Source organism: Mus musculus, chromosome 7 (assembly GCF_000001635.26).
Source record: "Mus musculus strain C57BL/6J chromosome 7, GRCm38.p6 C57BL/6J".
In the NCBI taxonomy this organism is placed as follows: Eukaryota; Metazoa; Chordata; class Mammalia; order Rodentia; family Muridae; genus Mus; species Mus musculus.
The window spans coordinates 91,957,566-91,971,548 of record NC_000073.6 but is presented as its reverse complement, the minus strand read 5'-3'; the positions used below and the strand labels follow the sequence as shown (position 1 = coordinate 91,971,548).

The 13,983-nt window shown below is 38.6% G+C and overlaps 1 protein-coding gene across 22 annotated transcripts in view; it reads right to left on the bottom strand.

Annotated features, from left to right (window-relative positions):
* Nucleotides 1-13,983, bottom strand: part of Dlg2 (discs large MAGUK scaffold protein 2) — a 1,973,059-nt gene that overhangs the window by 477,698 nt on the left and 1,481,378 nt on the right. For all 22 annotated transcript variants that reach the window (XM_006507776.4, XM_006507769.4, XM_006507767.4 and 19 more), the window contains 2 exons: nt 5,809-5,953; nt 3,293-3,431 (listed from right to left, as the gene is read on the bottom strand). In XM_006507776.4, coding sequence (XP_006507839.1) covers nt 3,293-3,431; nt 5,809-5,953 — 284 coding nt within the window. The remainder of the gene's footprint in view (nt 1-3,292; nt 3,432-5,808; nt 5,954-13,983) is intronic.

Here is a 13,983-nt window from a genome sequence, read left to right as displayed (position 1 = left end):
GAGAGATTATCTATCTGCAAGAACATTCTGTATGACTCTAAAGTTGGTTAGAAATTACAATAAGTATAAGGCACTCTATATAGATAATATCTACCATGGATTTATTACAGGTTGCACATGATTCTAGGTTGCTTGTTTTATTTTCTCATTTAATCATACAATCCCCTGAGACTCAACTCCTCTTCCCTTGCAGAGACGAAGAAACTGAAGTGTGAAGTTGTTAAGGGATTAACCATGGCCACAGATAGCCAGCGCTAGAGATAGGGCTCACCTGACTGGTCAACTTTATAGCTCAGTAGGACTCACAGATCCTTTTCTGCTGAGCGTTTCTGTGATGAGAAGAATTTATTTAATTTGATTTTCATTTTTATATTAAAGAGAAAACCTAAATGCTTCTTTCTACTTAGGTTTGTAAAACTGCCTCTCTTTTTTTTTCCTACTTAAAAGCTATGCAACCATAAACTCTCTTTGAGTGAAGCTTAATTTCTCCATCTCTAAGTAGTGATAGAAGTCCTCCTCTCTGTTTTTAAAAGGATTAATTGAATAGGGTATGTTAAACAGCTAGCAAGTGGCCAGGATTATAAAGAGGCTTTAACAAATGTTAATTTATTATGGGTCCTAGTAAGATAAAATGACATTTCAAATTAAAACCAGCTTTGATATTAGTGGCAGGCAGAGAACAAACAGATCTTTGCTCTGTCTATATTTACAAATACTTCATGGAACCTGGAGGATTATCTTTGCCATAGTCCTCATTTTAATTAAGAGCACAGAGCTCAGACATTTTAGCATAGGAAGGAGTCTGCACAGATGTACATTTTCAGCTTCCAAACTCTTGGTTCCCTGGCTAAAGATATAACAAGCTACATTAGCAACCTGGTATTGTGAAATAAATAGGAAATGCTTAATCATTTAAAAATACATATCATAATGTTGTTCCACCTATAGGGTTGCAGATCCCTTTAGCTCCTTGGCTACTTTCTCTAGCTCCTCCATTGGGAGCCCTGTGATCCATCCAATAGCTGACTGTGAGCATCCACTTCTGTGTTTGCTAGGCCCCGGCATAGTCTCACAAGAGACAGCTACATCTGGGTCCTTTCGATAAAATCTTGCTAGTGTATGCAATGGTGTCAGCGTTTGGAAGCTGATTATGGGGTGGATCCCTGGATATGGCAGTCTCTACATGGTCCATCCTTTCATCTCAGCTCCAAACTTTGTCTCTGTAACTCCTTCTATGGGTGTTTTGTTCCCAATTCTAAGGAGGGGCATAGTGTCCACACTTTAGTCTTCATTCTTCTTGAGTTTCATGTGTTTAGCAAATTGTATCTTATATCTTGGGTATCCTAGGTTTTGGGCTAATATCCACTTATCAGTGAGTACATAACTAACCAGTACCCCGGAGCTCTTGACTCTAGCTGCATATGTATCAAAAGATGGCCTAGTCGGCCATCACTGGAAAGAGAGGCCCATTGGACACGCAAACTGTATATGCCCCAGTACAGGGGAATGCCAGGGCCAAAAAAATGGGAATGGGTGGGTAGGGAAGTGGGGGGGGAGGGTATGGGGGACTTTTGGGATAGCATTGGAAATGTAATTGAGGAAAATATGTAATAAAAAATACATATAAAAGAACAGAAGAGACAAAGAAGCATGTGGCAGCATGAAGATGCCTCTACTTCATCAAAACTGACAAATAACTTCAAATAAACAGACAAGATATAAAACCCAAGTAATCCATCTCTATTTGTTATGAATATAAATATATGAGATTTTACACACATACAAATATTCTCCTATGCACATGCACACATACACACGTGCACAAACTTAAAATCAATCTCTCTCTCTGTCTCTCTGTCCCTCTGTATCTGTCTCTGTCTCTGTCTCTCTCTCTCTTCTCTCCTTTTAGACAGGGCTTCTTTGTGTACTCCTGGCTGTCCTGAAACTCACTCTGTAGATGACACTGGCCTCTAAATCAGAGATTCTCCTGCCTCTGCCTCTTAAGTGCAGGGATTAAAGTCATGAGTCATCTCTGCTTGGCTCCCTAATCACATTATTGGTTAAAAAAAAAAAAGTCAAGGCCAGCCCATTGTATCTAAGCATACATTTCTATATGTTTAAAATTTTCGCTATAGGCTGTTATACTAGTCATCTTAAAGTAGGTCACTCTAGAAAGAGAATTTGAGGGAAGTCTTATTTTCAATTCTTTGAGTATTTTGTACAGTGTGTTTTGACCATAGTTGCTGCTCCCCTAGTCCCCTAGATCCACTCTTTGTCTTCTTTTAAAAATACATTATTTTCCTTTTTAAAACCACCCATCAAGGCTAATTTATGCTTTGCATATATTCTTGGATGTGTGGCCTTCCACTGGAAAGCAGTCAACCCACCAAGGACTATACTGTTTGGAAGAACTCACTCTTTTGGAGGAGATTTTTGGTTCATAACCATAGCTTTGCTCCTTCGCCAAGTGTATTATGCATATACTGGTTTTAGAACAAAATGTTTAAAAATACAAAGAAAAAAACCCGTACATTTCTTATTCACCTACAAATAAACTAATTCATTTATTTATCAGTCACTACCTGTTGGATTTTTATTGATGGTGATTTAAATAAATGAAGTTTTTCTCTGTGACCTGACAGACTTGACAGTTTAGGGTGCTGTGCCCATGTCCTGTCACCTGTGGTGTTAGTAATATGGCATGTTCTCTGAGATTCTTGATGTGTTCCCCTTTGGAATTAACATGGTATATTAATTTGAAACTCTTTGGAGCCAAATTCACGTCTCTTCTTTTTTCCTATAGCTCTTGCGCTAGAGGGAGGGCAACTCCCAAATTCCATTAAGTATGCGTTCCTATTGACAGGCAGACCAAGGAAAGTAGAGTCAGAGGAAGAGCGCTTCAGTTCTGACCTCCCACAACCATATGGATAACATTGGCAAGCTTCTCCTTTCTTTCTGAGCCTGACTGGGATCATCTGTCACCAAGCAATGAAAGCTCCTCTCCAGAACTTTGGCAAAACTCTAATGGGACAAAATGTGAGAAAATCTTAGCCAATCACTTTGTGATAGACGCGTGCTTGATACTGTTTCTCCACAAGGAATTTATGAGTATATAGCAGGAAATCCCATTACATGTACATTTACAAGTATTGGAAGATTTTTTACTTAAAGTAAAGCTACAATGAGCTTGAAGATTTAGTTTATCTGCTAAGCAACAGCTGACATAGTCTACAAATGTGGCCCTTCTCCTAGAAAACATCATCAGCCCAGGTAAGCCAAAAGCATATCTGACCTGGTGTAGTCATCTTCACCCAGCATGTGCTTGGGAATTGGTGAGTACCTTCCTGGAGAGATGGGCGGCAGGGAAGTCTTGTATTCTAATGTGCCATTGTTACCAGACAGTAGATGATTTTCCATCGGTGGAGAATAAGCTAAGGAATTGGGGAAAGAGAAAGAAATGGAATCAAACCTTTTATGCAGATGATTTGATGTGTTACATTTCAGAGGATGAGCTTAAAAAGCAAAGGCTTTGCTTCATGCCAAAATTTTTTTTCTTGTTCTCCAATAAGGGTAAGATGCTGTCCATTCGCATTTCCCACATATGAGTGCTTAGTGACTTTACACTTGAAAAGATGTAATAACAGTTATATTTGTAAACCAAATTAGCATAATTAGACAAGAAGAACTGAAGGAGAGATTCAACCATCATACATTTTCAGAACGATGATTAATTTTCTATTGAAACAAAAATGTTAGCTTCTAATTGCAGGACTCACATTCACTTTACATAATTAATATCAAATTATCAAAAAGCAAGAGGCTCTCAAGGAGTAAATTCTCCTATAAAGAGTTCTCCATAAATATGCTGTACTTCCATCAGAGGAAGTCTGCAATCTCAAGCATCTTTTCCTCTGTTTTTCCCTAATGTACCTTCTTACTGATCCTTGCTCTGAATCCTCAGACAAATCCTGTGGTTTTGGCATCTGAACCACTGCTTAACTGAATGGAGTATATACAATTTCATATCTCTTACCCATCTCAAATGTAAAATTGAGAAGGCATGGAATTTCTCCATTCTTTCAAAGATAGATTGGAAATCTTCCTTCTCTGAATCTCCAAAGGACATTTATTTTTATTTACCTGACAGCCTCTTATTTCTGCTAAATTGTGTTGCTATTAACACATTTCAGGTAGCTCACCCTCCAGCCATGTTGCAGAAGGTGAGGCTTGTATTTCTTCTGCATCTCACATCTTACATTACAATGCATGGTGCACATGTTAAATTACTTTAATTGATTAGAAACTTTTATGTCCTGCCTTTAAAAAAAATCTCTTCCACTGCATTTATTTGGCCTTACAAAGTGGCTTGTAGATCCTCAAATCTGACTCCTCTAAATTTATCAGGTTCAAAAGTCTCTGAAAGTCAAAACTCATTCTATCTTAGCTAAGGTAAGGCTTATCTCAGCTTAAGGCCTTCTTTGGGAAAGGAAAAAAGAAAAGGCCATTTGGAGGGTAAGACATTTGAGACCATTATTTCAAAAAGTAATAGCTTAGGTAATGGGCCTTTAGCTAAGGTTATTCAGTTTTCCTCAAGAGAAGCATCTAAATCTAAGAAAGATTTAAAAACTTGCTTAAGGTGATAGTATTAATTAATAATCGGCCCTGGAGGCATCCAGGGTGTACCCACCCACAACTGAACTCTCAAAGTTCCAAATCCAGCAAGCTAACTTACGTCAACAAAAATATCTATTAGACTTACATAAAAAAGTAAATTCTTTCTAAATTTAGTTCCAGAAGACAGAAGAGAGGGCATGAGGCTTAATTAGCAGTGAATTTGGTGCAGTCCCCAGAATCGTGATTCACGTTGTTGCCCTAGGAGTTCTGTGTCACCCACTGCTACAGACACAATGACTGATTATTTTCTTTTTTTTTTTTTTTTTTTCCATTTTTTATTAGGTATTTAGCTCATTTACATTTCCAATGCTATACCAAAAGTCCCCCATACCCACCCACCCCCACTCCCCTACCTGCCCACTCCCCCTTTTTGGCCCTGGCGTTCCCCTGTTCTGGGGCATATAAAGTTTGTGTGTCCAATGGGCCTCTCTTTCCAGTGATGGCCGACTAGGCCATCTTTTGATACATATGCAGCTAGAGTCAAGAGCTCCGGGGTACTGGTTAGTTCATAATGTTGATCCACCTATAGGGTTGCAGATCCCTTTAGCTCCTTGGGTACTTTCTCTAGCTCCTCCATTGGGAGCCCTGTGATCCATCCATTAGCTGACTGTGGGCATCCACTTCTGTGTTATTTTCTTTATTCTATAGAGTATAACAAACTCAGCTAAAGATACAAGTGATGATGATGACTGAAAATGGACATTTATCATGCCAGGGGCCAATGTTCTCCTGTAGAGAGAAGGTTACAACTGTGGCTTGTTTTGGCAGCATCTGTATTTTACTCTCCTATATAGATCTAATCTAGGACAAGGGATAGAATGGCATTCGACAATTCATATTCCATATTATCTGGAGCATTGTTTTAACACTATCGTAGTCACTGTGTTTAAAAAACATATCACTTTGTCTTTCCATTAATGGTGGACCCGCCAACACATCAAGGTGTCTCACCTTCAAAACATGAGCTAAAGTCCCATGATACAACATGGAAATGATGAATAGCATATTTTCCCTGAAGTATTTCCAGAAGCGGGACAAGAGTAAAATTGTAAGCAGAGGTGCAGATGCCTTTGTGGAGTCCCATTGTATATAACTGGCAGGTTATCAGAGGATGGGTCCAGGCATAGTACTTACAGTGAGTAATATCCGGTGGCCCATAAGGATCAGTCATATAAATAGTGGTGGGTTTGCCAACTTTTAGATAAACAACATCAGATGTGTTCTTCAATATCGCTACAGCCTCTTCGTGTGTAACTTCTTCTAAACTATAGTTATTTACCTGAAAGGAGAGAAAGATCAACATGAATGTTAAACCTATGAAGAGAAAGACAACCACCCAGGCAAACAGTTTGATATTTGGACCATGCGGTTGCTGGGATTTGAACTCAAGACCTTAGGAAGAGCAGTCGGCGCTCTTAACTGCTGAGCCATCTCTCCAGCACTTAACATTCTTGATAGAACATACAGTTTAAGCTTTAACCAAAGCAGGATAGGCATAGTCATGAACGCTATGAAACAAGTTAGCTTTGTCCATCTTTCTGAGGCAGTGACATGAGATGGTATGCAGAGTAATATTTCTAGAAAAAAGCAAATACGCTTTTTAAATATTTGCTATAGTTTTTATGATGAAAATAAAATGTCTGGTTGGGTATGCAGCTCAGTGATATAATTAATAATTACTGAGAATGTATGAAGACCTTGGATTAGTTCCCAGGACTAAAAAGTACAAACATCAAAACAATACTGCCAAGAAAGAATGCACAAAAAGCTCTGTACAATAATTAAAATAAATTTTAAAAAATAAAAAATAATTCAGAAGTTTCACACTTTAATATATTTAAGTCAGTGTTACCATGTTGGGCACATTATTTTTGTATTCTTGGACAAAGATCTAGAGTGACCGTTTATAACATTAACATAATTTAGCATTGTGGCTTTCATTTTTTACTGCTTTAGCAGTGATTTAAATAATCTCTTCCTAGACCCTGTTTAGTTTGTGCTTTATATGTTGGTACTATACTGTTGTATAGCCCATGGATGCAGAGGGCTATATACAAAATCCATCACTATAACATACCATTTAAACAAACTGATATAAAAAGAAAACATATACTAATCTCATTAGCTGTTGAAAAATCCTTTGACAAAAATTCAACACCTCTTCATGTTAAAAGTCTTGGAGAAATCAAGAAAATACACCTCATAATTAAACAAAATAAAAGCAATATACACCAAGCCAATAGTCAACATCAAATTAAATGGAGAGAAACTTAAAGCAATTCCATTAAAATCAGAGATGACACAAGGCTGCCCACTCTCTGTGTATCTTTTCAATATACTACTTTATGTTCTAACTAGTGCAATAAGACAACTAAAGGAGATCAAGAGGATACAATTTGGAAAAGAAGAAATAAAACTATTGCTACTTGCAGATGACACCATAGTATACCTAAATGACTCCCCAAAATATACCAGAGAACTCCTACAGCTGATAAACACCTTCAGCAAAGTAACTGGATACAAAATTAACTAAAAAAATCAGTGGCCCTCTTTTATACAAATGATAAAAGGGCTGAGAAAAAAATATGGAATCAACACCCTTCACAATAGCCACAAATAATATATAATATCTTGATGTAACTCTAACCAAACAAGTGAAAGGCCTATATGACAAGAATTTCAAATTTCTGAAGAAAGAAATTTAAAAAGATACCCGAAAATGGAAAGATCTCCCATGCTTATGGATTGGTAGGATTAACATAGTAAACAAATGGTCATCTTACCAAAAGCAATCTACAGATTCATCGCAGTTCCCCTAAAAGTTCCAACACAATTCTTTACAGGCCTTGAAAGATCAATTCTCAAATTCATATGGAAAAACAAACCCCAGGATAGCTAAAATAACATTGTATAATTAAAGAAATTCTGGAGTACCCACCATCCCTGATTTCAAGTTGTACTACAGAGCAATAGTGATAAAAAATGCATATCTATGAAGACATGATTTTTGACAAAAAGCCAAAACTATACAATGGAAAAGGCAGACCATTTTCAACAATGGTGCTGGTCTAACTGGATGTCTGCATGTGGAAGAATTCAAATAGATCCATATTTATCACCCTGCACAAATCTCAAGTACAAGTGGACCAAAGACCTCAACATAAAACCAAACACACTAAATCTAATAGAAGAGAAAATGGGGAATAGCTTTGAATGCATTGGTACAGGAGGTTGTTCAGGAGGAGACAACCTCCTGAACAAAATATCAATAGTTCAGGCACTAACATCAGCAATAAATGGAATCTCATAAAACTGAAAAGCTTCTCTAAAGCAAATGTCAATTGGATAAAACAGCAGCCTACAGAATGAGAAAAGATCTTTACCAACACTACATCTGACAGAGGGCTGATTTCCAAAATATATAAAGACCTCAAGAAATTAGACAACAACAAACCAAATGAACCAAGTAAAAAAATGGGGTACAAACCTAAACAGAGAATTCTCAACATGGGATTCTCGAATGCCTGAGAAGCATTTAAAGTAATGTTCAATGTCCTTAGTGATTAGGGAAATGCAAATCAAAATGACTCTGATATTCTATCTTAACACCCATGGTTAAGATCAAAATCTTAAGTGACAGCACATGCTGTTGAGGATGTGGAGCATAGAAAACACTCCTCCGTTGCTGATGGAAGTGCACACATTTGCAATCAATCTGGAAATCAATTTGACAGTTCCTCAGAAAACTGGCAGTAGTTCTACCTGAAGACCCAACTATACCACTTTTGGGCATATACCCAAAAGATGTCTACGACAAGGACATTTGCTCAGCAATGTTCATAGCAGCTTTATTCATAATAGCCAAACTCTGGAAACAACCCTGATGTATGCCAAGTGTAGAATGAATAAAGAAAATGTGGTTCACTTACATAGTTGAATACTACTCAGTTGCTAAAAGCAAGAAATTTGCAGGCAAATGGTAGAACTTAAAATACCCGGAGTGAGCTACTCCAGACCCAAAAGGACACACCTGGTATGTACTCACTGATAAGTGGTTATTAGCCATAAAGTACAGGATGCCTATGCTATAATCCACAGACTCAAAGAAGCTAGATAACAAGGAGGTCCCAAAGGAGGATGCTTGAATCTCATTCAAAAAGGGAAACATAGTCATTGGTGATTGATGGGGGGAGGGAATTGGGTGCGAGAGAATGGAGTTGAGGAATTAAGTCTAGGGTAAGCCAGGGAGACAGGGCCAGAAGAGTGAATGGAAGCCATTGAAGACACGGGTGGAAGGTGAGGGGAAGGGGGCCTAGGATGTCAGAGACCTGGGATTGGGGAAGCTCCAAGGAGTCTATGAGGGTGACTCCAGCTGAGTCTTTTAGCTTTGGCAGATATGTAGCCTGAAGTGGCCACCTCCTGTAGCCAGGCAGGATTTCCACTGGAGGTGATAAGGTAACAACCCACCCACAAAACTTGCAACCCCAAATTTGTCCTGCACACTATAAGTGCAGTGACAAAGATGAGGGAGAGACTGAAGGAATGGCCAACAAATGACTGGGCCAAAATGAGACCCATCCCATAGGAGAGAGCCAATCACCTGACACTATTAATGATACTCTGTTATGTTTGCAGACAGGAGCATAACTGTCCTCTGAGAGGTTTCTCTCAGCAACTTATACTAACATATGTAGAGACCCACAGCTAAACATTAGACTAAACTCAGGGAGTCTTGTGGAATTGTTGAGGGAAGGACTGAGGGACCCGGAGGAGATAGGGACTCCACAGGAAGACCAAAAGAGCTAACTAACCTGGCTCCTTGAGGGTTTACAGAACCAAACCACCAACCAAAGAGCATATACAGGCTGGATCTAGGTCATCTTCTTATATGTAGCAGATGTGCAGCTTGGTCTTCATGAGGGTTCCCCAACAAGTGGAGTTGGGGCTGTCTCTGACTCTCTTGCCTGCCTGTGGATTCTGTTCTAACTGGGCTGCCTTGGCTGGTCTCAGTGGGAAAGTATGTGCCTAGTCCTGTAGTGACTTGAAGTGCCAGGGTAGGTTTGTATATGTACCTAGGGGCTTCCTGCCCTGTTCTCAGAGGAGAAGGAAAGGGAAGGATGGGGCTTGGGGGAAAGGGCTCTATGAAGGGTGACTGGGAGGAGAGGGGGCTGCATTTGGTATTAATTAATAGAGAAAAATAAAGTGTGACATTTCTCTCTCTCTCTCTCTCTCTCTCTCTCTCTCTCTCTCTCTCTCTCTCTCTCTGTATGGCTAAGAACTGAGCTCCAAAACTTGCAGATGTTACCCTGTTACTCCCCCTACCATGAGCAATCCAGGCAACCAATACTATTACAATAATAATTTCAGCTTTTATCCCAGTCACTATTTTATCTCTTGGACTAACCTATGAATGAATACAAAAAGGATTAGAATGCACAGAATAAGTGGTAATTAGTTTAACTAAAAATTAATAATTTCAACTCATTATATTATAATTATATTCATAATTACCAATCACTAGCTTTTATTTTATCACTTCTAGGCATTCTTATATTCTGCTTTCACGTTATATCAACCCTCCTATGCCTAGAAGGTATAATATTTTCCCTATTTATTATAGTTTCAATAGCCACTTTAAATTCTAACTTCATAATCTCAATGCAGTACTTACTAGTTTTCCATTAATGCAATCCAAAAGATACCACCAATGGATAAATGGAAATATATGTTCAAAATATATAATTAGAGATTAGCTTGGGATATAGAGTCAGGTATAAGCTATCCTGAGCAACAGAGAAAACTGTCTTTTTTTAAAAAATTGGACATTTTCCTTATTTACACTTCAAATGTTATCCCCTTTCTTGTTTTCCCCCACTACCAGAAATCCCCTATACCTTCCCCCTCCCTGCTACTATAAGGGTGTGCCAACACCCACCCACCCACCCACTCTTGCCTCTCTGCCCTAGAATTCCCATACAGTGAGTCATCTATCTAACCCTCATAGGACCAAGGACCTATGTTGCTGGAGCCATGGATCCCTCCATGTATACACTTTGGTTGGTGGCTTAGTCCCTGGGAGCTCTGGTTGGTTGATGTTGTTCTTCCTATGGGGTTGCAAACCCCTTCACCTCCTTCAGCCCTTTCTCTAACTCCTCCATTGGGCAAATACAGAGGCAGATGCTCGCAGCCAACCATTGGACTGAGCACCGGGTACCCAGTAGAGGAAAAAACTGTCTTACTGAAGCTATATATATATGTTTAACCTACAAATTACACACAATAACTGAACATAGGAAGAGTTTAATAAATAATCATATAGTAGAGCAATTCTAACAAAAATTATCAATATCACCAGTACCACCAACCTTGGACTCTTATTTAATAAAATAAGGGAAAATAAAATACAAGTATAGTACTACTCTGACCACCTCTTTGATAACTGACCTGTGAATGAAGTGATTAACACCAGCTAGCACATTCTAGATGATGATTCTATGGAAAGAGATGAATCATATTCCAGGTAGGCTGGAGACTGATGCTGTATGCTTTCATTGTAGTACCCAGAAAATTGAAGCTATGAGTAAGTGAGGCTGTGATACATTTTCTTCTATCTACTTTAGTCATATATGATCAGCAGCACCACCTTTTCTATTTCCTTGTAAATACTAATTGCAGTATGTATACTTGGGCTAAAATAAATGCCGGCACTATTGGATTTTATACATACTAACTTCTTGCAGGGATGCTTCTGTCTTCTGTAAGATAAATATAAAATAAGATAAATGTACGTTATTGTGGTATTATGGTGCTTCATTGTTTTAGTGAATGCCACTGGTCTGATCAGTGATAGAGGCCATCTCTTCAGTTACTATTGTGTATTTTTAAACAAATCAAATAATTATTTTCTTTGTAGCTCTCTAGGTAACTCTAATAATTGGATCCATTCTACAGATGGGAATAAAATGACACTTATAGTGCTAAGCTTAGAGCAAAGTGGACACACAGGCTCCAAATGGAAATATAGCAGTTAGGTCAGAGGCCTAATAGAAGATCAAAAGTAGTCTATCCTTAGTGCTCATATTTAGGGTTTGTCTAGTTGTTCTCTTTGTCTTTTGGAGAATAGTTTCCACAGTGATATAAAAGCAGTTAGATCCTGGGCCTGCCACTTTAAGATCAGATGTGCAGCCTGAAAAAAGAAAAAAAAAAAAAAACTCAGGCAACACCTCCCCTAATATGCTGATCCCTAGCACCCACAGTCAGGACAGGAATTTATAAACAAAGGTAGTTATCAATGTCTTTTGAACAAAGAATTCTAATGCCTGCCTTGAGACCAGCTTGTGGCTATGTCTAGGCTCCTTATCTACTCTTTCAGCAAATAGAAAAGTAGGGACTCTCTCATGTATGTTCAGACTTTCTCCTTCCTCTCTCTCCTTTCAGGTCTCCCTGATACACTATTCAGAGCAGATAACTCTTCTACTTTCACTTCGAGTTAATTCTCTTATTAGCTTTTTTTATAGTGTCCACAATGCCCCCTGTGTCGTCAACATGCCACCTCTGGTTTTATCTACTGTCCCTTTTTACATTCTCCCACTCAAGGCCCAACAGTGGCTCTTGTGTGGAAGGCATTATTTCTCCTGACAAAGCCCATTTTCTGGAGGGTAATTTTGATAAGCTCCTTTCCCAAGCTTGCCTTCCTCTGTTTCTCCTTAACACATACATGACCAAGAATTAGAAAAACCAGAATAGTGTAGTGACCATACATTCTGTGTGATCAGTGGTGACACTATGCTCTATCACCCTAAGACAATGAACCAAATCTAAAGGTATATACAATAAATGGAAGGAGCTTTAATATATCCCACCATCCTTTGGAAATCTTGGTTTTGATGAGGCAGTCCCACTTGTGACTAGAGAAAGCAATTATGCACAGCAGTAGAAAATATGTATAGAAATGGATATTTTATCTAAAAACATGATTGCCAAGCTAGATATCTCTTAATGTTATGATCATGACCCTAGAAGCATCTACATTGAGAAAAATAAAAGAGAAACAAATTTTGGAGTCACAAAAATGACAAGGGCATGGAAGAGGACTCCAGGGGTTGTGAACCAACTGAATCAGATTACAAGTGACATCAAAGTTTTAATTTGGCAAGGACTCATTATCTTTCTCCCCAGGGTACAGAAACCATACAGCTTGATTATCAGTGAAAGAAATATATGGTCAGTGTTTATTAAATTCTACCTATTACTACATTTAAAGTGGAGAGTAGATTTTAAGGACAGACTTCATACAACCAAGAAAATATTGATGAGAATGGTAATTTAAACCAATGGTAGATCTAGGCAGTGAGTGGGAAAGAGAGAACATTGGTTGGATAAGTGTAGTTTAAGATAATGGCAGCTTGGTTTATTTTTATTTGGTGGCCAAAGAATTGAAGCATTGACATGAATTTTGGTCCTGGAGCAGGTGCTTTATCATATTGGCAAAGAGCACACTGATTAAGTGAGAGCACATGCACTTGAGGCTAGGCAAATGGCTCATTGTGTAAAACATGCTTGCTGTGAGTATGGTTCTCTAGAAGTCAGGTAAAACTGGACATGGTAGTTCAAGCTTCTGAAATCCAGAAAATGCATTTTAGGCAGATGGGGGGGGGCAGACACAGGATAATCTTCAGAGGTGTGAGGACCAGCTAGAGTGGCTTACACAGTGGGAAAGAGATCCTGTCTCAAACATGGTAAAAAGACAAGGAACAATGCCTGAAGTTTGTCCTCTGGTGTCCACATGCATGCTGTTGTATGAACATGCTTGAACAGACACACATGCATAAGATACACGTATACAGTATACATGTACACACATGGTCACACATGTACACACACACACACACACACACACACACACACACACACACAGAGCCACTAGGCTGCCTTTTACATGGACTGAGATTTGAGCTCTTTGTCTTAGTGTTGCCCAACTCTGATTTTTAGAAATCCTTTTTAGCCTTGTACGCTTCAGTTGTGTTGCCTATCAAATAGGAATGGCAATGGTCCCTGTCTTAAAGGGTTTCTGCAGTGTATGTGGTATGTGCTGGCCTTAATGATGGTTTTTAACCTCAGTATTCTTTATTGTCACTATCTACCTCATTTCCCAGGAAACAGGATTTCTTGGCAAATTTTTCTTGCTGATCATTTTTCTACAAACATCTGTGAACTGATGAGTTTAATTAGGGTTCTTCTGATGTAGCTTCTGTATGGTCTTTTTAAAAAATTAGAATAGTGTGGGATCCGGCCCCAAATGTGTTCTTT